At 42.2% G+C, this 24,070-nt stretch overlaps 1 protein-coding gene across 3 annotated transcripts in view; it reads right to left on the bottom strand.

The window, feature by feature from the left end:
* Positions 1-853: 853 nt before the first annotated feature.
* The window catches only part of LOC128701878 (organic cation transporter protein), a 181,164-nt gene continuing 157,947 nt past the window's right edge, over positions 854-24,070 (bottom strand). For all 3 annotated transcript variants that reach the window (XM_053795846.2, XM_053795845.2, XM_053795844.2), the window contains exons 11-12: positions 3,628-3,764; positions 854-2,317 (exon numbers count right to left, since the gene is read on the bottom strand). In XM_053795846.2, the coding sequence (XP_053651821.2) occupies positions 2,230-2,317; positions 3,628-3,764 (225 nt within the window). In that variant the 3' untranslated portion in view covers positions 854-2,229. The remainder of the gene's footprint in view (positions 2,318-3,627; positions 3,765-24,070) is intronic.

Here is a 24,070-nt window from a genome sequence, read left to right on the forward strand (position 1 = left end):
CCACACTCATCACTAAGCCAGTTAAGATGTGGCCACACTCATCACTAAGCCAGTTAAGATGTGGCCACACTCATCACTAAGTTAAGACACAAACACTTTCGTCACTAATACAAATTCCATCATCAATAAACTATTTGTTTTCACTTTAAGTTAGTTAAGATATAATAACATTCATTAATAAGCTAGATAGAATTTCCATACTTTTCCATAAGCTTGTTAAGATTCATCTAAACTTTTCTCAAGGCTAGTTAATATTCTTCCATTTTTTCAGTAAGTTATTTAAGACAGCCAAAAACACATTTTACTGTACGGAAAAGGACAACGAAGCATATTCATTTAAGTATATATTGGTTCTACCTTTTCATACCTGGAGAGGGTTTCATGGGTCCACGCCCACGCAGTCTGGCAGCGGGGGCGTTGACCCCCGGTATAGGCCTCGGGTGACTATAGCTTCTCTACTTAAGAATTTAAAAGTCGTATTTAAAAAAACATATTTGATTAAGAATTCTCCCAAAAATGTTGATGGTTGTGTTTATAACATTCCTTGTAAAATATGCGATGGAAAAAACCGGGATCAATATAAAAATGAATGTATGACCGACCCTTGTAGGTTTAGTGCTTCTTTTATATTATAATAATAATATAAATATAGCATTAAAACTGGAGAAGAGTCCAATGATCTTATATAAACAAACATATATATATATATATATATATATATATATATATATATATATATATATATATATATATATATATATATATATATATATATATATATATATATATTTATATATATATATATATATATATATATATATATATATATATATATATATATATATATATATATATATATATATATATTGGGAGGTATCACCTCTAGAACTGTACTGGGGACCCTCATCTTTAGAGAAGAGAATAAACGTACTTCAGGTAAAACTTAAAGTTCTCCATGGAGCTGTTTCAATATTTTCTTCTCCCACCTTTCCCTGTATTCTATACTCTATGTGAACTTTATATATAGACAGAATACATTCCCCCCCCCCCCAAAAAAAAATGAATACATTGGTACTATATATCTAAGATTATGAATCTCCTCCAGTTCCTCCGAAGCCGGACATGAGCTTAGTATCCAGCAAGCATTTCCCCACTGGATGGCCACGCTAAGGCGCTGGAACATGAAATTGGCTTATGCCTCTCTAGTTGCCGATCTTGTACTCCTCCCTGTCATTAGTAGCTCCATTCTGTCGCTCGACACTGTGATGGATGTAGGTGTCAAGCAGCGTCGACACACAGGTATAATCCCATGTTTAAGAGTTTACCATTCTTCCAAGGATAGATAGTGATCTCGTCAGAGCTGTTTGCTGGGTTGTGAGTATTGATGGCTGCTAGTGGTCATGGCTCTCGGCTGGTTATCCAGCTGTAGTAAGGTTTCTCTTTATGATGTCGTTGACTTCATTGTGTCTTGCGTGCCATCCCTTGGTTTTGGAGCAGTTAATACCATGCAGACCATATTGGTCGGCTTGCACATTGCTGCAAATACACGTATATTTCGTGTGAATTGGGGTAGCGAGGCGGAGAGCCACTGCAATACGAAGGGTCTTAAGGTCGAGACATGTTCCCATTGCCGAAGTGAGAACTGTTTGGAGGAAGTCCCCAGAGTGAAGTGTGCTCGCAGCTTGGAGACTGGCAGTCTCATGTTACAGACCTAAGCATGTTGGCAGGCACCGTTTCAGCGATCAGCCATCCCAACTTGACTGTTTGTAGGCCAGTACTGTACTAGATTTTTTTCTAAGATCAAATCGACGGCATTGGGCCCAAGAGGAGCACCAAGGAGAGTGCTGTTGGCTGGATCAATGGTTCGTGCTCCTGGTAGAACAACACTAATATTCTGGATCATCTGTCGACTGGTAGAAACTATTTCACATTTGGTGGGGTTTAAAAATAGGCCCAGGCTTTCTCCCATGTCTTTAATTTTTCTGATGTCCTCTAGGAGAGATTCTTTAATGCCAGCTAGGGTACCGTCATCCAAGAACCAGATATTGATATCACACTGTGGCTAGACGGGGGATCGAACCAACGTTGTTTTAGCCTGCCTCGTGGGAAGCCAGTCAAAATTCAAGATGCTCTAATCCACTGGACTATGTAACTCTATAAACAACACGAGCGTAGTGAATTAGGTGAGCATCAAGCAAGCCTAGTTCGCTAGGCTCATGTTTCTTGTATTCAAACACCCTCTGCAGCAGTATTTTCTTCACCTGTAGACTTCTTTTGGCAACTGGAAAAACAGGTGAAGTACCATATAGACTGGTCACTGAAAAAAAAAATATTAAAACGTGTTATTGTCAGAAATATTATATTATTTTCATTATGTTCATGGAGAACCACTTTATACAATAGGGTCACACAGCATCTAGGAAACTGAAGGTGATCAGGATTGATCCAAGGAAAGAAGCTCCTATTTCTAGGATTAACATTTCTTCAGTGGCATCATGGCATCCACTTGATGGGTGACGACACTAAAGAATATTTAAAATATATGAGTGAGTGCTGTTTAAATATGATTTAAATATTTTTAGAAAATTTCGAAGACAGACAAAAACAGAGACAGCAAATTCAGGTAAATAAATCACCAAATATTTTGCCTAACTTTCTCTCTATAATTTTCTTTAACAACCCAATCCCAAGATATTAACAAAATCTTTAATTTGTCAACATGCAGTAATTACTGGAGACAGTGGAAGAAGTGGTGAGGTGAGGTGATCAGTCCCTCGGCTTTGATATGAGACGTTCAGTCCCGTAGTCTTATGTTTAAAACGCATACATGAAGATAGATACATATATAATGGAGCCACAGGAGAGGTGAATCATTCGAAAACACCATTACAGGTGGGCGGGACCCACTAGTGTTAGTAGGTCATGACCAAGACTTGAACCAGAGGTTAGAGTTATAGAAGATATCCTCAGTAACAAGATATAATTTAGGTCCATTGTCATGAATCATTATATTAATAATATCCAATACTGACAAGGTGATTTGCAACATCTAGTTCACTTTACTGATGATATATTTTGTCAATAGTAAATTTTTTTTATCTATTTCTGAGAAAGTATATTTGAGATTGTGGGAACAGTCTTGATAAATCTAAAGCATCTTCATGAAGATGGAGACCTATATAATAGAAACAGAAAAAAAAGTGAAGTTATTGAAGACGTGGTCCCAAGTGGGTGGAACCCATCAGTGGAAGTTGGTCATGACTGAGAGTTGGGCCAAAGGTTAGGAAAAAGAGTTGTAGAAAATACCTTGTTATAGAGGATGTCTTCCACAGCTCTACTTCATGACTTGCCTTTGCTAGAGGAATAATGTTCACCTGTAACAATGACTTCAGAGTCTGAATCATCCCTCGGGTTCCAAAATGTCTCTATTCTCAAACATCTGCTATCCTTTAAAACTGTTAGTTTCTGACACCATATTTATATCATTAGCTGTTTCATAAATCTTCATAATTTCTTCCATCACGGTCTTCCGGCGCTAACAGGGATTAAAAAAATATCCTTACCCATTCATTAATCACAAAATCTAGTTTTCAAAAGCCAGAATATGAACTGTACCATCATTCTCACCTGCCAAAAGCTTCACAGTCTTGTATAGTTTGTGGTAATTCACAGCCAACAGTCTCAGGCAGGAAGACAGTAAGACAACCAGAGACTAGTGACAACACACCAAATATAAGTAGTGGTAATGGCTTGTATGTATCAGCCTGTGGAAGACGTAAAATATAAGTAGTGGTAATAGCTGGTATATATCAGTTGATGGAAGACGTAAAAACACATTATTATTCATTATGATATTTTCAGCCATTGCAAACATCAGCGAAATATGACTGAAACATAAGCACGATAAAATTTGTGCATACAATATTTTCTGTAGTGTAGTTAAGAGTGCAGAACTTCCAGGGAATTAAATATATATATATATATATATATATATATATATATATATATATATATATATATATATATATATATATATATATATATATATATATATACAAGCACTGATCTCTGGCTGAAGGAGACTCGAACCTACAAACCTTGGAACAAGGTACGCAGTGCTTTACCAATCTACTCACACTGGACCAATACCTTGGAGTCCAGCTTGCGCTAGACTTTGATGCAAGGCAGCCAGCTCTCAGGGAGAAGGCTGTAAGCCTTCTCCCTGGTACTCCAAGGTATTGGTCCAGTGTGGGTAGATTGGTAAAGCACTGCGTACCTTGTTCCAAGGTTCGTAGGTTCGAGTCTCCTTCATCCAGAGATCAGTGTTTGTGTATATTTCGCCTGCTCTTGCGAATTCCTTGCATTGTTAATATCTCTAGTAAGGCTGATGCATGCAGGGGATGAGATGAAAAGCTGTAAGCCTTCTCCCTGAAAGCTGGCTGCCTTGGATCAAAGTCTAGCGCAAGCTGGACTCCAAGGTATTGGTCCAGTGTGGGTAGATTGGTAAAGCACTGAGTACCTTGTTCCAAGGTTCGTAGGTTCGAGTCTCATTCAGCCAGAGATTAGTGTTTGTGTATATTTCGCCTGCTCTTGCGAATTCCTTGCATATATATATACATATTCATATATATATATATATATATATATATATATATATATATATATATATATATATATATATATATATATATATATATATATATATATATATATATGTCGTGCCGAATATGTAAAACTGGTCAATTAGCAAGAACTCATTTAAAATTAAGTCCTTTCTAAAATTTTCTCTTATACGTTTAAAGATATATTTTTTCATTAATTTATTTTTTATTATCACACCGGCCGATTCCCACCAAGGCAGGGTGGCCCGAAAAAGAAAAACTTTCACCATCATTCACTCCATCACTGTCTTGCCAGAAGGGTGCTTTACACTACAGTTTTTAAACTGCAACATTAACACCCCTCCTTCAGAGTGCAGGCACTGTACTTCCCATCTCCAGGACTCAAGTCCGGCCTGCCGGTTTCCCTGAATCCCTTCATAAATGTTACTTTGCTCACACTCCAACAGCACGTCAAGTATTAAAAACCATTTGTCTCCATTCACTCCTATCAAACACGCTCACGCATGCCTGCTGGAAGTCCAAGCCCCTCGCACACAAAACCTCCTTTACCCCCTCCCTCCAACCCTTCCTAGGCCGACCCCTACCCCGCCTTCCTTCCACTACAGACTGATACACTCTTGAAGTCATTCTGTTTCGCTCCATTCTCTCTACATGTCCGAACCACCTCAACAACCCTTCCTCAGCCCTCTGGACAACAGTTTTGGTAATCCCGCACCTCCTCCTAACTTCCAAACTACGAATTCTCTGCATTATATTCACACCACACATTGCCCTCAGACATGACATCTCCACTGCCTCCAGCCTTCTCCTCGCTGCAACATTCATCACCCACGCTTCACACCCATATAAGAGCGTTGGTAAAACTATACTCTCATACATTCCCCTCTTTGCCTCCAAGGACAAAGTTCTTTGTCTCCACAGACTCCTAAGTGCACCACTCACTCTTTTTCCCTCATCAATTCTATGATTCACCTCATCTTTCATAGACCCATCCGCTGACACGTCCACTCCCAAATATCTGAATACGTTCACCTCCTCCATACTCTCTCCCTCCAATCTGATATTCAATCTTTCATCACCTAATCTTTTTGTTATCCTCATAACCTTACTCTTTCCTGTATTCACCTTTAATTTTCTTCTTTTGCACACCCTACCAAATTCATCCACCAATCTCTGCAACTTCTCTTCAGAATCTCCCAAGAGCACAGTGTCATCAGCAAAGAGCAGCTGTGATAACTCCCACTTTGTGTGTGATTCTTTATCTTTTAACTCCACGCCTCTTGCCAAGACCCTCGCATTTACTTCTCTTACAACCCCATCTATAAATATATTAAACAACCACGGTGACATCACACATCCTTGTCTAAGGCCTACTTTTACTGGGAAAAAATTTCCCTCTTTCCTACATACTCTAACTTGAGCCTCACTATCCTCGTAAAAACTCTTCACTGCTTTCAGTAACCTACCTCCTACACCATACACTTGCAACATCTGCCACATTGCCCCCCTATCCACCCTGTCATACGCCTTTTCCAAATCCATAAATGCCACAAAGACCTCTTTAGCCTTATCTAAATACTGTTCACTTATATGTTTCACTGTAAACACCTGGTCCACACACCCCCTACCTTTCCTAAAGCCTCCTTGTTCATCTGCTATCCTATTCTCCGTCTTACTCTTAATTCTTTCAATTATAACTCTACCATACACTTTACCAGGTACACTCAACAGACTTATCCCCCTATAATTTTTGCACTCTCTTTTATCCCCTTTGCCTTTATACAAAGGAACTATGCATGCTCTCTGCCAATCCCTAGGTACCTTACCCTCTTCCATACATTTATTAAATAATTGCACCAACCACTCCAAAACTATATCCCCACCTGCTTTTAACATTTCTATCTTTATCCCATCAATCCCGGCTGCCTTACCCCCTTTCATTTTACCTACTGCCTCACGAACTTCCCCCACACTCACAACTGGCTCTTCCTCACTCCTACAAGATGTTATTCCTCCTTGCCCTATACACGAAATCACAGCTTCCCTATCTTCATCAACATTTAACAATTCCTCAAAATATTCCTTCCATCTTCCCAATACCTCTAACTCTCCATTTAATAACTCTCCTCTCCTATTTTTAACTGACAAATCCATTTGTTCTCTAGGCTTTCTTAACTTGTTAATCTCACTCCAAAACTTTTTCTTATTTTCAACAAAATTTGTTGATAACATCTCACCCACTCTCTCATTTGCTCTCTTTTTACATTGCTTCACCACTCTCTTAACTTCTCTCTTTTTCTCCATATACTCTTCCCTCCTTGCATCACTTCTACTTTGTAAAAACTTCTCATATGCTAACTTTTTCTCCCTTACTACTCTCTTTACATCATCATTCCACCAATCGCTCCTCTTCCCTCCTGCACCCACTTTCCTGTAACCACAAACTTCTGCTGAACACTCTAACACTACATTTTTAAACCTACCCCATACCTCTTCGACCCCATTGCCTATGCTCTCATTAGCCCATCTATCCTCCAATAGCTGTTTATATCTTACCCTAACTGCCTCCTCTTTTAGTTTATAAACCTTCACCTCTCTCTTCCCTGATGCTTCTATTCTCCTTGTATCCCATCTACCTTTTACTCTCAGTGTAGCTACAACTAGAAAGTGATCTGATATATCTGTGGCCCCTCTATAAACATGTACATCCTGAAGTCTACTCAACAGTCTTTTATCTACCAATACATAATCCAACAAACTACTGTCATTTCGCCCTACATCATATCGTGTATACTTATTTATCCTCTTTTTCTTAAAATATGTATTACCTATAACTAAACCCCTTTCTATACAAAGTTCAATCAAAGGGCTCCCATTATCATTTACACCTGGCACCCCAAACTTACCTACCACACCCTCTCTAAAAGTTTCTCCTACTTTAGCATTCAAGTCCCCTACCACAATTACTCTCTCACTTGGTTCAAAGGCTCCTATACATTCACTTAACATCTCCCAAAATCTCTCTCTCTCCTCTGCATTCCTCTCTTCTCCAGGTGCATACACACTTATTATGACCCACTTCTCGCATCCAACCTTTACTTTAATCCACATAATTCTTGAATTTACACATTCATATTCTCTTTTCTCCTTCCATAACTGATCATTTAACATTACTGCTACCCCTTCCTTTGCTCTAACTCTCTCAGATACTCCAGATTTAATCCCATTTATTTCCCCCCACTGAAACTCTCCTACCCCCTTCAGCTTTGTTTCGCTTAGGGCCAGGACATCCAACTTCTTTTCATTCATAACATCAGCAATCATCTGTTTCTTGTCATCCGCACTACATCCACGCACATTTAAGCAACCCAGTTTTATAAAGTTTTTCTTCTTCTCTTTTTTAGTAATTGTATACAGGAGAAGGGGTTACTAGCCCATTGCTCCCGGCATTTTAGTCGCCTCATACGACACGCATGGCTTACGGAGGAAAGATTCTTTTCCACTTCCCCATGGACAATAGAAGAAATAAAAAAGAACAAGAGCTATTTAGAAAAAGGAGAAAAACCTAGATGTATGTATATATATATATGCATGTGCGTGTCTGTGAAGTGTGACCAAAGTGTAAGTAGGAGTAGCAAGATATCCCTGTTATCTTAGCGTGTTTATGAGACAGAAAAAGAAACCAGCAATCCTACCATCATGCAAAACAGTTACAGGTTTTTGTTTCACAGTCATCTGGCAGGACGGTAGTACTTCCCTGGGTGGTTGCTGTCTACCAACCTACTACTGTATAAATTTTTAATTTTGCACCAGAAGAATCTTAGAAAACTTACCTAACCTTATTATAACAAGAAAAATTTATTTTTAGCCTAACCCAACTAAATATATTTTAGATTTGTTTACAATAATTTAATACTAAACAAACACAGTGAAATATATTTTTTTTCGTTAGGTTCAGAATGATTTTGGCGAAATTATTGCATACACAAATTTTCGCTTGTCCTATATGGCAAGATGAGCGTTGCTATTTAAGCCAAGATCGCAAGTTCTGCCTATTCGGCACGACATATATATATATATATATATATATATATATATATATATATATATATATATATATATATATATATATATATATATATATACTTAAGTCTCCGCACTGTCGCTTGATCTTCAGATAGTTCCAGACTTTGGAACAGAACTTCTCCAGGCTGAGGGACTGACAACCTCAAATCTACGACTTCAAGGGTGATGGACTGATTACATCATCTTCACATCTCTACTGTTCCTGCCTACTTTATGTATTCGACTGAAGAAGCCTACTGTGTAGGCGAAACGTTTCGGAATAAAGTTGCCTAACTGTTGACTATGTGTCTTACCTGCCAACCTGTCGGTATTGTATACCATTTTATACTCATATATATATATATATATATATATATATATATATATATATATATATATATATATATATATATATATATATATATATATATATATATATATATATATATATATATATATATATATATATATATATATATATATATATATATATATATATATGCAAAACAACCACTGTGAAACAGTAGTGAAATTCCAAGCGCTTTCGTGACTACTCACATTGTCAAGATAGTTCCTTGACAATGTGAGTAGTCACAAAAGCGCTTTGAATTTCACTACTCTCTCACAGTGGTTGTTATGCATATTTTAAAATCACCTGTTTACTGTGATGTATATATATATATATATATATATATATATATATATATATATATATATATATATATATATATATATATATATATATATATATATATATATATATATCACCACGTGTTCCATAACCACCGTCCAGTGTATCATGTGTTCCATAACCACCGTCCAGTGTATCATCATGTGTTCCATAACCACCGTCTAGTGTATAACCATGTGTTCCATAAAACCCGTTCAGTGTATCACAATGTGTTCCATAACCCCCATCCAGTGTATCACCATGTGTTCCATAACCACCGTCCAATGTATCGCCATGTGTTCCATAACCACCGTCCAGTGTATCACCATGTGTTCCATAACCACCGTCCAGTGTATCACCATGTTACATAACCACCGTCCAGTGTATCACCATGTGTTACATAAGAATATAAGAAAGGAGGAACACTGCAGCAGGCCTGTTGACCCATACTTGGCAGGTCCTTCACAGATCTATCCCACTAATAGAATATTTGCCCTCATAAGAACATAAAATCATAAGAAATAAGGAACACTGCAACAGGTCTACTGGTCTATGCGTGGCAGCTCCAATTCTCCCCACCGGCTTAAGCCAATGCCTTGACCTAGTAAGGTCAGGCACGTCACTTAAGGGATTAGCACTGCGTCCGACCTAATAGCTAGTCAGGTCCATTTCACACACACACACACTCATAAGAACATAATAACACATGAAAGAAGGAACACCGTAGCAGGCTCACTGACCCACGCGAAGCAGGTCCATGTCCCCCCCACCCGGATAAGCCCAGTGACCCACCTAGTCAGATCACTTCCACTTAAGGAAGGAGCACGGCATCAGACCTAGTAGCATAAGCTAGTCAGGTCCAACTCATACCCACCCACACACACTCATGTATTTATATAACCTATTTTTTAAACTACACAACGTTTTAGCCTCTATAACTGTACTTGGGAGTTTGTTCCACTCATCCACAACTCTATTACCAAACCAGTGCTTTCCTATATCCTTCCTGAATCTGAATTTTTCCAACTTGAAACCATTGCTGCGAGTCCTGTCTTGGCTGGAAGTTTTTAGGACGTTATTTACATCCCTTTTATTTATTCCTGTTTTCGATTTATACACCTCGATCATATCCCAGCTAATTCTACGCCTATCGAGAGTGTGCAGATTCAGGGCCCTCAGTCTATCCTCATAGGGAAGATTTCTGATACATGGGATCACTTTTTCATCCTCCTCTGTACGTTTTCCAGAGCATTTATGTCCATTCTGTAATACTGTGACCAGAACTGAGCAGCATAGTCTAAATGAGGCCTAACCAAGAATATATAGAGTTGAAGAACAACCTGAGGACTTCTATTATTTATACTTCTAGATATGAAACCAAGAAGCCTGTTAGCTTTATTGCGAACGCTAATGCAGTGTTGTCTTGGTTTTAGATTACTGCTAACTAGAACTCCTAAATCCTTTTCGCAATCAGTATTAGAACTTTGCATTTGTCTATATTAAACTGCATCTGCCACTTCTCCGGCCATTGTATCAATGTATTCAAATCATCCTGGAGTGCTCTAGTGTTCTCATTAGAATGAATTGGACGGCCTATTTTGGTGTCATCAGCAAATTTGCTATGTCGCTATTTATTCCCTCATCTATGTCGTTTATGTAAATTCTAAAAAACAAAGGGCCCAACACTGACCCCTGCAGAACACCACTTGTGACGTGCCCCCATTCTGGTTTCTCCCCATTTACACAAACTCTCTGCTGCCTATTTGTCAGCCATGCCTCTACCCAGGAAAAAATTTCTCCTCCTATTCCGTGTGCCTTAAGTTTTCTCAATAGCCTCTGGTGTAGAACTCTATCGAAAGCCGTACTGAAGTCCATATACACAATATCATATTCATTACCATGATCTACCTCCTCAAACACCTTAGTGAAAAAAGTTAGTAAATTCGTAAGACAGGAACGTCCCATTGTAAAACAATGTTGGGATTCATTAATCAATTTATGCCTATCAAGATGGCTACGAATTGCTTCGCAAATGTTGATTCCATAAATTTTCCCACTATGGAGGTAAGGCTTAGTGGTCTATAGTTCGAAGCTAAGAACCTGTCACCTGCCTTGTAAATACGTATAACATTTGCCATTTTCCACTTATCAGGCACTATGCCAGTTTGTGGTGATATGTTGAAAAGTTTAGCCAAAGGTAAGTTAAGTTCCTCTTTACATTCCTTTAACACCCTTGCAAAACAGTTCATCAGGGCCTGGGGATTTGTTAGGTTTTAATTTCTCAATTTGTCTGAGGACCATGTCACTAGTTACCGCAATCGTACATAGTTTATATGTCCCAATTACCAATGAATTGGGTTGAAAGTTCCTTGCAATACCGGTCTAGCATAACTTCCGTCAAGTGTATCACCAAGTGTATCACCATGTGTTCCATAATCACCGTCCAGTGTATCACCATGTGTTCCACAATATATCACCTTGTATCACCATGGTGTATCACCAAGTGTATTATCATGTGTTCATAACCACCGTCCAGTGTATCACCATGTGTTCCATAACCACCGTCCAGTGTATCACCAAGTGTTCCACAACTCCCGTCCAGTGTATCAATATCAGTTCCATAACTCCCGTCCCGAGTATCATCATGCGTTCCATAACCCCGTCCAGTGTATCACCATGTGTTCCATAACTCCCGACCAAAGTATTACCATGTGTCCATAACCACCGTCCAGCGTATCACCATGTGTTCCATAACCACCGTCCAGTGTATCACCAAGCGTTCCATAACTCCCGTCCAGTGAATCACAATCAGTTCCATAACCCCCGTCCAGTGTATCTCCACATGTTCCATAACCCCCGTCCCGTGAATCACCATGTGCTCCATAACCCTTTCCAGTGTATCACCATGTGTTCCATAACCCCCGTCCCGTGTATCACTATGTGTTCCATAACCCTGTCCAGTGTATCACCATGTGTTAGATAAAGACGGTCCAGTATATCACCATGTGTTCCATAACCCCAGTCCAGTGCACCACCATGTGTTCCATAACCACCGTCCAGTGTATCACCATGTGTTCCATAACCACCGTCCAGTGAATCTCCAAGTGTTCCATAACCACCGTCCGGTGTATCACCAAGTGTTCCATAACTCCCGTCCAGTGTACCATCATCAGTTGCATAACCCCCGTCCAGTGTATCACCATGTGTTCCATAACCCCCGTCCCGTGTATCAGCATGTGTTCCATAAACCTGTCCAGTTTATCACCATGTGTTCCATAACCACCGTCCAGTATATCACCATGTGTTCCATAACCCCCGTCCAGTGTATCACTATGTGTTCCCTCACCACCGTCCAGTGTATCACCTTGTGTTCTATAACCACCGTCCAGTGTGTCACATTGTGTTCCATAACCACCGTCCAGTGAATTACCAAGTGTTCCTTAACTCCCGTCCAGTGTATCACCATCAGTTCCGTAACCACCGTCCAGTGTATCACCATGTGTTCCATAACCATCGTCCCGTGTATCACAATGTGTTCCTTAACCCTGTACAGTGTATCACCATGTGTTAGATAAAGACCACCAGTATATCACCATGTGCTCCATAACACCCGTCCAGTGTATCACCATGTGTTCCATAACCACCGTCCAGCGTTTCACCATGTGTTCCATAACCACCGTCCAGTGTATCACCTTGTGTTAAACAACTCCCGTCCAGTGTATTACCATGTTTCCATAACCACCGTTCAGTGTATCACCATGTGTTCCATAACCACCGTCCAGTGTATCACCATGTGTTCCATAACCACCATCCAGTGTATCACCATGTGTTCCATAACCACCGTCCAGTGTATCACCAAGTGTTCCATCACTCCCGTCCAGTGTATCACTATCAGTTAGATAATCCCCGTCCAGTGTATCACATTGTGTTCCATAACCCACGTCCAGTGTATCACCATGTGTTCCATAACCCTGTCCAGTGTATCACCACGTGTTCCAAAAAGACCGTTCAGTATATCACCATATGTTCCATAACCCACGTTCAGTGTATCACCATGTGTTCCATAACCACCGTCCAGTGTATCACCTTGTGTTAAATAACTCCCGTCCAGTGTATTACCATGTGTTCCATAACCACCGTCCAGTGTATCACCTTGTGTTAAATAACTCCCGTCCAGTGTATTACCATGTGTCCATAACCACCATCCAGTGTATCACCATGTGTTCCATAACCACCGTCCAGTGTATCACCTTGTGTTAAATAACTCCCGTCCAGTGTATTACCATGTTTCCATAACCACCGTTCAGTGTATCACCATGTGTTCCATAACCACCGTCCAGTGTATCACCATGTGTTCCATAACCACCATCCAGTGTATCACCATGTGTTCCATAACCACCGTCCAGTGTATCACCAAGTGTTCCATCACTCCCTTCCAGTGTATCACTATCAGTTAGATAATCCCCGTCCAGTGTATCACATTGTGTTCCATAACCCACGTCCAGTGTATCACCATGTGTTCCATAACCCTGTCCAGTGTATCACCACGTGTTCCAAAAAGACCGTTCAGTATATCACCATATGTTCCATAACCCACGTTCAGTGTATCACCATGTGTTCCATAACCACCGTCCAGTGTATCACCTTGTGTTAAATAACTCCCGTCCAGTGTATTACCATGTGTTCCATAACCACCGTCCAGTGTATCACCTTGTGTTAAATAACTCCCGTCCAGTGTATTACCAAGTGTCCATAACCACCATCCAGTGTATCACCATGTGTTCCATAACCACCGTCCAGTGTATCACTAAGTGTTCCATCACTCCCGTCCAGTGTATCACTATCAGTTAGATAATCCCCGTCCAGTGTATCACATTGTGTTCCATAACCCACGTCCAGTGTATCACCATGTGTTCCATAACCCTGTCCAGTGTATCACCATGTGTTCCAAAAAGACCGTTCAGTATATCACCATATGTTCCATAACCCACGTTCAGTGTATCACCATGTGTTCCATAACCAGCGTCCAGTGTATCACCTTGTGTTAAATAACTCCCGTCCAGTGTATTACCATGTGTCCATAACCACCATCCAGTGTATCACCATGTGTTCCATAACCACCGTCCAGTGTATCACCAAGTGTTCCATCACTCCCGTCCAGTGTATCACTATCAGTTAGATAATCCCCGTCCAGTGTATCACATTGTGTTCCATAACCCACGTCCAGTGTATCACCATGTGTTCCATAACCCTGTCCAGTGTATCACCATGTGTTCCATAACCACCGTCCAGTGTATCACCATGTGTTCCATAACCACCGTAAAGTGTATCACCTTGTGTTCCATAACCACCCTCCAGTGTAACACCAAGCGTTCCATAACTCCAGTCCAGTGTATCACCATCAGTTCCATAACCCGTGATTCACCATTGTGTTCCATAGCCCTGTCAAGTGTATCACCATGTGTTAGATAAAGACGGTCCAGTGTATCACCATCAGTTCCGTAACCACCGTCCAGTGTATCACCATGTGTTCCATAACCCCCGTCCGGTGTAACACCATGTGTTTCATAACCCTGTCCAGTGTATCACCATGTGTTCCATAACCACCATCCAGTATATCACCATGTGTTCCATAATCCCCGTCCAGTGTATCACCATGTGTTCCATAATCACTTTCCAGTGTATAACCATGTATTCTATAACCACCGTCCAGTGTTTCACCATGTGTTCCTTAACTCCCGTCCAGTGTATCACCATGAGTTCCATAACCCCCGTCCAGTGTATCACAATGTGTTCCATAACTCCCGTCCCGTGTATCACCATGTGTTCCATAACCCTGTCCAGTGCATCACCAGGTGTTTCATAACCACCGTCCAGTGTATCACAATGTGTTCCATAACACCCGTCCCGTGTATCACTATGTGTTCCATAACCCTGTCCAGTGTATCACCTTGTGTTCCATAACCACCGTCCAGTGTATCACAATGTGTTCCATAACCCCCGACCAGTTTACCACCAAGTGTTCCATAATCACCGTAACGTGTATCACCATGTGTTCCATAACCACCGTCCAGTGTATCACTATGTGTTACATAACCACCGTCCAGTGTATCACCATGTGTTTCATAACCAGCGTCAAGTGTATCACCATGTGTTCAACAACCACCGTCCAGTGTATCACCATGTGTTCCATAACCGCCGTCCAGTGTATCACCATGTGTTCCATAAGCCCCGTCAAGTGTATCACCATGTGTTCCATAACCCCCGTCTAGTGTATTACCATGTGTTCCAAAACCCCCGTCCAGTGCATAACTATGTGTTCCATAACCCTCGTCCAGTGTATTACCATGTGTTGCATATCCCCGTCCAGTGTATCATTATGTGATCCATAACCCACGTCCCGTGTATCACTATGTGATCCATAGCCCACGTCCAGTGAATCACCATGTGTTCCATAACCCCCGTCCAGTGAATCACCATATGTTCCATAAAAACCGTTTAGTGTATCACCATGTGTTCCACAACAACCGTTCAGTATATCACCAGGTGTTCCACAACCACCGTGCAGTGTATCTCCATGTGTCTCATAACCACCGTCCCGTGTGTCACCATGTGTTCCATAACCATGTCCAGTGTATCACCATGTGTTCCATAACCACCGTTCACTATATCACCATGTGTTCCATAACCCCCGTCCAGTGTATCACCATGTGTTCCTTAACCACCGTCCAGTGTATCACCATGTGTTCCATAACCCCGTCCAGTGTATCACCATGTGTTCCATAACCCTCGTTCTGTGTATCATCTGTGTTCCATAACCCCCGTCCAGTGTATCACCATGTGTTCCATAAGCACCGTGCAATGCATCTCCATGTGTCTCATAACCACCGTTCAGTGTATCACCATGTGTTCCATAACCACCGTCCAGTGTATCACTATGTGTTCCATAAAAACCGTGTAGTGTATCTCTATGTGTTCCATATCCTCCGTCCCGTGTATCACCTTGTGTTCCATAACCACCGTCCCGTGTATCACCATGTGTTCCATAACCACCGTTCACTATATCACCATGTGTTCCATAACCCCCGTCCAGTGTATCACCATGTGTTCCATAACCACCGTCCAGTGTATCACCATGTGTTCCATAACCACCGTCCTGTGTATCACCAAGTCTTCCATGACTCCCGTCCAGTGTATCACCATCAGTTCCATAACCCCCGTCCAGCGTATCACCATGTGTTCCATAACCCTGTTCAGTGTATCACGAAGTGTTCCATAACTCCCGTCCAGAGTATTACCATGTGTTCATAACCCCCGTCCAGTGTATCACCATGTGTTCCATAACCACCGTCCAGTGTATCACCTTGTGTTCTATAACCACCGTCCAGTGTATCACCATGTGTTCCACAACCCCCGTCCAGTGAATTACCAAGTGTTCCATAACTCCCGTCCAGTGTATCACCATCAGTTCCGTAACCACCGTCCAGTGTATCACCATGTGTTCCATAACCCCCGTCCCGTGTAACACCATGTGTTCCATAACCCTGTCCAGTGTATCACCATGTGTTCCATAACCACCGTCCAGTATATCACCATGTGTTCCATAATCCCCGTCCAGTGTATCACCATGTGTTCCATAATCACCGTCCAATGTATCACCATGTATTCCATAACCACCGTCCAGTGTTTCACCATGTGTTCCATAACTCCCGTCCAGTGTATCACCATGAGTTCCATAACCCCCGACCAGTGTATCACAATATTCCATAACTCCCGTCTCGTGTATCACCATGTGTTCCATAACCCTGTCCAATGTATCACCAGGTGTTTCATAACCACCGTCCAGTGTATCACAATGTGTTCCATAACCCCCGTCCCGTGTATCACTATGTGTTCCATAACCCTGTCCAGTGTATCACCATGTTTTCCATAACCACCGTCCAGTGTATCACAATGTGTTCCATAACCCCCGACCAGTTTACCACCAAGTGTTCCATAACCACCGTAACGTGTATCACCATGTGTTCCATAACCACCGTCCAGTGTATCACCATGTGTTCCATAACCACCGTCTAGTGTATCACTATGTGTTATATTACCACCGTCCAGTGTATCACCATGTGTTTCATAACCACCGTCAAGTGTATCACCATGTGTTCCACAACCACCGTCCAGTGTATCACCATGTGTTCCATAACCGCCGTCCAGTGTATCACCATGTGTTCCATAAACCCCGTCAAGTGTATCACCATGTGTTCCATAACCCCCGTCCAGTGTATTACCATGTGTTCCATAACCCCAGTCCAGTGTATCACTATGTGTTCCATAACCCCCGTCCAGTGTATTACCATGTGTTGCATAACCCCCGTCCAGTGTATCACTATGTGATCCATAACCCCCGTCCAGTGTATCACCATGTGTTCCATAACCCCTGTCCAGTGAATCACCATATGTTACATAAAAACCGTCTAGTGTATCACCATGTGTTCCATAATCCTCGTCCAGTGTATCACCCCGTGTTCTACAACCACCGTCCAGTGTATCACCATGTATTCCATAAATCCCGTCTAGTGTATCACCATGTGTTCCACAACCACCGTGCAGTGTATCACCACGTGTTCCACAAACACCGTCCAGTGTATCACCATGTGTTCCATAACCACCGTCCAGTGTATCACCATGTGTTCCATAATCAACGCCCAGTGTATCACCTTGTGTTCCATAACCACCGTCCAGTGTATCACCATGTGTTCCATAACCTCCGTCCCGTGTGTCACCACGTGTTCCATAACCATGTCCAGTGTATCACCATGTGTTCCATAACCACCGTTCACTATATCACCATGTGTTCCATAACCCCCGTCCAGTGTATCACCATGTGTTCCATAAACACCGTGCAGTGTATCACCATGTGTTCCATAACCACCGTCCAGTGTATCACCATGAGTTCCATAACCCCTGTCCCGTGTATCACAATGTTTTCCATAACCCTGTCCTGTGTATCACAATGTGTTCCATAACCCCCGTCCAGTGTATCACAATGTGTTCCATAACCCCCGTCCCGTGTATCATCTGTGTTCCATAATCCTGTCCAGTGTATCACCATGTGTTCCATAAGCACCGTCCAGTGTATCACCATGTGTTCCTTAACCACCGTCCAGTTTATTACCACATGTTCCATAACCACCGTCCAGTGTTTCACCATGTTGTTCCATAACCACCGTCCAGTGTATCAACATGTGTTCCATAACCCTGTCCAGTGTATCACCATGTGTTCCATAAGCACCGTCCAGTGTATCACCATGAGTTCCATAACCCCCGTCCAGTGTATCACAATGTGTTCCATAACTCCCGTCCCGTGTACCACTATGTGTTCCATAACCCTGTCCAGTGTATCACCATGTGTTCCATAACCACCGTCCAGTGTATCACAATGTGTTCCATAACCCCCGACCAGTTTACCACCAAGTGTTCCATAACCACCGTAACGTGTATCACCATGTGTTCCATAACCACCGTCCAGTGTATCACCCTGTGTTCCATAACCACCGTCAAGTGTATCACTATGTGTTACATTACCACCGTCCAGTGTATCACCATGTGTTTCATAACCACCGTCAAGTGTATCGCCATGTGTTCCACAACCACCGTCCAGTGTATCACCATGTGTTCCATAACCGCCGTCCAGTGTATCACCATGTGTTCCATAACCCCTGTCAAGTGTATCACCATATGTTCCATAACCCCCGTCCAGTGTATTACCATGTGTTCCATAACCCCAGTCCAGTGTATCACTATGTGTTCCATAACGCCCGTCCAGTGTATTACCATGTATTGCATAACCCCCATCCAGTGTATCACTTTGTGATCCATAACCCCCGTCCAGTGCATCACTATGTGTTCCATAACTCCCGTCCAGTGTATCACCATGTGTTCCATAACCCCTGTCCAGTGAATCACCATATGTTACATAAAAACCGTCTAGTGTATCACCACGTGTTCCATAATCCTCATCCAGTGTATCACCCCGTGTTCTACAACCACCGTCCAGTGTATCACCATGTATTCCATAAATCCCGTCTAGTGTATCACCATTTGTTCCACAACCACCGTGCAATGTATCTCCATGTGTCTCATAACCACCGTCCAGTGTATCACCATGTGTTCCATAACCACCGTCCAGTGTATCACCATGTGTTCCATAATCACCGCCCAGTGTATCACCTTGTGTTCCATAACCACCGTCCAGTGTATCACTATGTGTTCCATAAAAATCGTCTAGTGTATCTCCATGTGTTCCATAACCACCGTCCCGTGTATCACCATGTGTTCCATAACCTCCGTCCCGTGTGTCACCACGTGTTCCATAACCATGTCCAGTGTATCACCATGTGTTCCATAACCCCCGTCCAGTATATCACCATGTGTTCCATAACCCCCGTCCAGTGTATCACCATGTGTTCCATAAACACCGTGCAGTGTATCACCATGTGTTCCATAACCACCGTCCAGTGTATCACCATGTGTTCCATAAACACCGTGCAGTGTATCACCATGTGTTCCATAACCACCGTCCAGTGTATCACCATGTGTTCCATAACCCCTGTCCCGTGTATCACAATGTTTTCCATAACCCTGTCCTGTGTATCACCTGTGTTCCATAACCCTGTCCAGTGTATCACCATGTGTTCCATAAGCACCGTCCAGTGTATCACAATGTGTTCCATAACCCCCGTCCCGTGTATCATCTGTGTTCCATAACCCTGTCCAGTGTATCACCATGTGTTCCATAAGCACCGTCCAGTGTATCACCATGTGTTCCATAACCACCGTCCAGTTTATCACCACATGTTCCATAACCTCCGTCCAGTGTATCACCATGTGTTCCATAGCCACCGTCCAGTGTATCTCCATGTGTTCCAAAACCACCGTCCAGTTTATCACCATGTGTTCCATAACCACCGTCCAGTGTATCACCTTGTGTTCCATAACCACTGTCCCGTGTATCACCATGTGTTCCATAACCACCGTCCAGTGTATCACCATGTGTTCCATAACCACCGTCCAGTTTATCACCATGTTTTCCATAACCACCGTCCAGTTTATCACCATGTGTTCCATAACCACCGTCCAGTGTATCACCAGCAGGCGACTAAAATAGTGCAGAGTGGAGCATAAGTTTGTAGTGCCGGTAATCGTCAGCAATGAAGATTTGAAGCAAATTAGAAGCATTTTCAAGGCATCGTATATGTTAAGGAAGAGGTAAGTATGTTTTGTATGACTAGTCTTAATGTTTGTTTGGGAAGTTCTCTTTCTCCAGTGATGGACTGTGTGAGACGCCATCTAGCAAGGGAATTTTCTTCATTTCCGTTTAGTGGCCTGACGTTACGGGGTTAGAACCTGCAGCATAGGCGATGTGTGCATCAGCAATGGTGATATCAGCATTAACAGGCAGATCTTGGTAGAAAATGGCCTGAAGACGAAGCAGTCACAAGGCTTTTTGTTCACTTTACCCATGTCTATGGCTATGTTGGTGGCGTGGCAAGGATGGGCAATGCTATAGTACCATTGTAGTGTTGACAAGAAACACAGGACGTAATTAATGTACACAGTGAGTATACTGACAGATGGTTCAGTGGTTAACACACTGGAGGAGAGATGGTTCAGTGGTTAACACACTGGAGGAGAGATGGTTCAGGGGTTAACACACTGGAGGAGAGATGGTTCAGTGGTTAACACACTGGAGGAGAGTTTTAGGACACACTTGCCATGGGTTCAAAATCCTACATGTTGCATGTTTTGATTAGCAAGTACAGTATCAGACCACAGTTTGGTGGCAAAACTAAGGTTAAAAGAAAGTGGAAATGATTCTTGCACCTAAGTTTTAAGCCTATATACCTGTTCGCCTGACAAATCTCTTTGCGTCGTATATACTAAGTGGTAATTTATAGCCATGTAATAACCACAAAAAAATCAGATAACTAGTAAACCATAATTACTAAATTGCAGTATACCATAGTTATAACTTCTTAATGACAGTTGTCCACAAAATCAAACTATAAAGTGGCAGTTTACCATCAAGACATAACTACTAATTATTGGCACGGATTTCCTGCCGCATCTGCACTACCGGCTTTGCTGAGGTCCTCTTGGGTGTGGAGGGGGATCTTTGGCCCTTTCATTCCTAGTAGGAGCTGCCCCTCCACGCTCCCCCCTTTTTTCTCTCCTTTTTCTTTTTTTCTAAAAAAAAAAAAAGAGAAACCTGACCATGGGGTCCCAAATCCACGAAACTGCTCGTCCTGGGCCTCTTTCTGTAGCAGCACCCTCTTACGACCCTGTCTCGTTGCAAGACCGTCCTACCACCTTTCTAATGTCCCTGTAGTCTTCTGCGGGTGACATTCTGTTGCATGCTCCTGATACCAAGGCTCGGCCTGACACTTTTGATACATCCGACTTCCGCATATCTTTGACTATGCTTCTGGCTTCTCATATAGTGTAATGGATTCCAGATCGCTTGCCTGCCTCAAAATGGACCACCTCTGGCACCACATCTAAATGATCACGACTTTTCTCTGATGACACTGCTTCGAATGCCTCTCACTACTCAGAAAAGACCAACGCGACAATAGCTCCTCTTTACATACTACGCATCATGGCACACAATGGACTAAATTTTTTGCTATGCAGCCAACATCTTCCTCAGACTCTCTTTCTGATCATAGTATCAGCAAGGCGCTGCTACGCCATGTTGGTCGAAATATTTCGTATCAAGCTTTCAGGAGCGGTGCATGCATCATCACCGTACAAATTGCTGGCCAACCATACGATCTTTCTCTTCTTACCACCATAGATGCTATTCCAGTAACAATTCAAAAACACCATTCTCTTAATTCTTGTAGTGATACCGTCGTTCTAGCTCAAACCACTGTTCAGCATGATTTCCAGACATGTGGTGACGACATTCTGGAACAACTTCAGCTCCAAGACCTCCCAATTCTCAAAGTAGAAACATATGTTCTATCTGCCCGTTGGTGGACACGCTACCCCTGAAATCTAGCTCGCTTTAACTTTTGACTGCCGTTACCTTCCTTCCTCGGTTTATATTGAGGGACACCAGTTACAAGTCCGAAAGGTGATTTTTACACCACAACAGTGTAGAAATTGCTGGCGTTTTGGTCTTACTGCGAAATATCGTCGGTCCATGGCAGAATGTTAAGTCTGTAGTGCCGATGACAATACCAGTACATCTTTTAGTCTACCTCCTTCTTGCCTTATTTGTAATGAAGCTCAACCATCTTATCCTCCTCGCTGCAAAGTTTACTTAAATGAACGAGAAATCCATTGTCTAAAAGAGACATAAGACTTTACTTACTCCATGGAAGTCTCTCGTCTACGTCTCCAAGGAAGATTTCCTCGTATTTCTTATTCTAGACTTACTAAGAGGCCTCCAACCTCTGGGATCCCAACTTCCACAGTCTCCTCTGTGGTCACACCTTCCACAGTTACACCAGCATCTAACTCTTTTGCAGTCCTGGACTCCGAGACCCCTAACTTGTCACCTCAAACTGTTCTCAAATCTACTTCTCCAAAAATCCTAAACATTCCTAGAGTGTAAACCTTTAACCTCTCCATCGCTTATCCTTCCCGGGCATTTTTCCTTTCCAATCTCAGTACCAAATTCTTTACCTTTTACTAGCTCTTTTAGGAGTGTGGAGGTTCATCCTCCCCCTCGTACTGTCCCCTCCACTCCCGTCCCCTCCCAAGTTAACTCAAATCTCTCCTCCCCCCCTTCATTGGTAACTTCCATCGTCGCCCTGATCTTAACTCACACTCTCCCTTCTATCTCGAATGTGGTCCCATGTACAACTTCCTTGTCCTCTGAAACACTCGAAGCTACAGTATCTCCGAATGTACTGAGGATACTTAACCATTGATGGACACTGATCCACTTCCCGTTGCTCCTCTTCACTTTTCTACTCCATTTGCACAACTCTTTTCTTCGCAGTATTCCAATCCTTTGCTGCTTACTCGTTTTCCGCTGCCTCATGGCTTATCTACAGTGGAATATCCGAGGCCTCAGAGGTAATCAAGGTGAACTTCATGTGTTGCTCTCCCAGTGTTTCCCTGTTTATGTTTGTTTACAAGAACCCAAATTATGCTCTTGTTATCCATCCCATCTCGCTATGTTTTATATTTATTGGATTCATTTCCCGGTGGAACCATTAATGAATGTGCACTTCTTGTATGCAGTGGTGTACTACACCAACAGATCTTTGTTCATACTTCGCTGCATTACACTACATTGCGCATCTACTTGAATAAATGATATTTGGTCTGTTCTTTGTATCTCTCTCCTTCTCAGACATTATCTATCCCTGATGTTGAGTTTCTGGTGTCTTGATTACCGCCACCACCTCTCTTATTAGGCGATTTTAATGCTCACCATTTCTCTGAGGAAGGAGGGGTCACACTATGACTCTCACGACATTCAGTTAGAGGCTCTTCTCACATCTCTCTCCCTCCATGTTTTAAATATGGGTGACCCACCCGTTTTGACCCTTGTACTTAAACTCTCTCTTGCACCAATCTCTCAGTTTGTTCATCAACTGCACTAGACTTTACCTGGTCTGTATTCCCAGATTTACATGACAGCGATCATTTTCCAATCCTCCTTAATTACCATTTGTAATCCTCACCTCCTCGAAGCCCACGC

This window comes from Cherax quadricarinatus, chromosome 69 (assembly GCF_038502225.1).
Source record: "Cherax quadricarinatus isolate ZL_2023a chromosome 69, ASM3850222v1, whole genome shotgun sequence".
Taxonomy (NCBI): Eukaryota; Metazoa; Arthropoda; class Malacostraca; order Decapoda; family Parastacidae; genus Cherax; species Cherax quadricarinatus.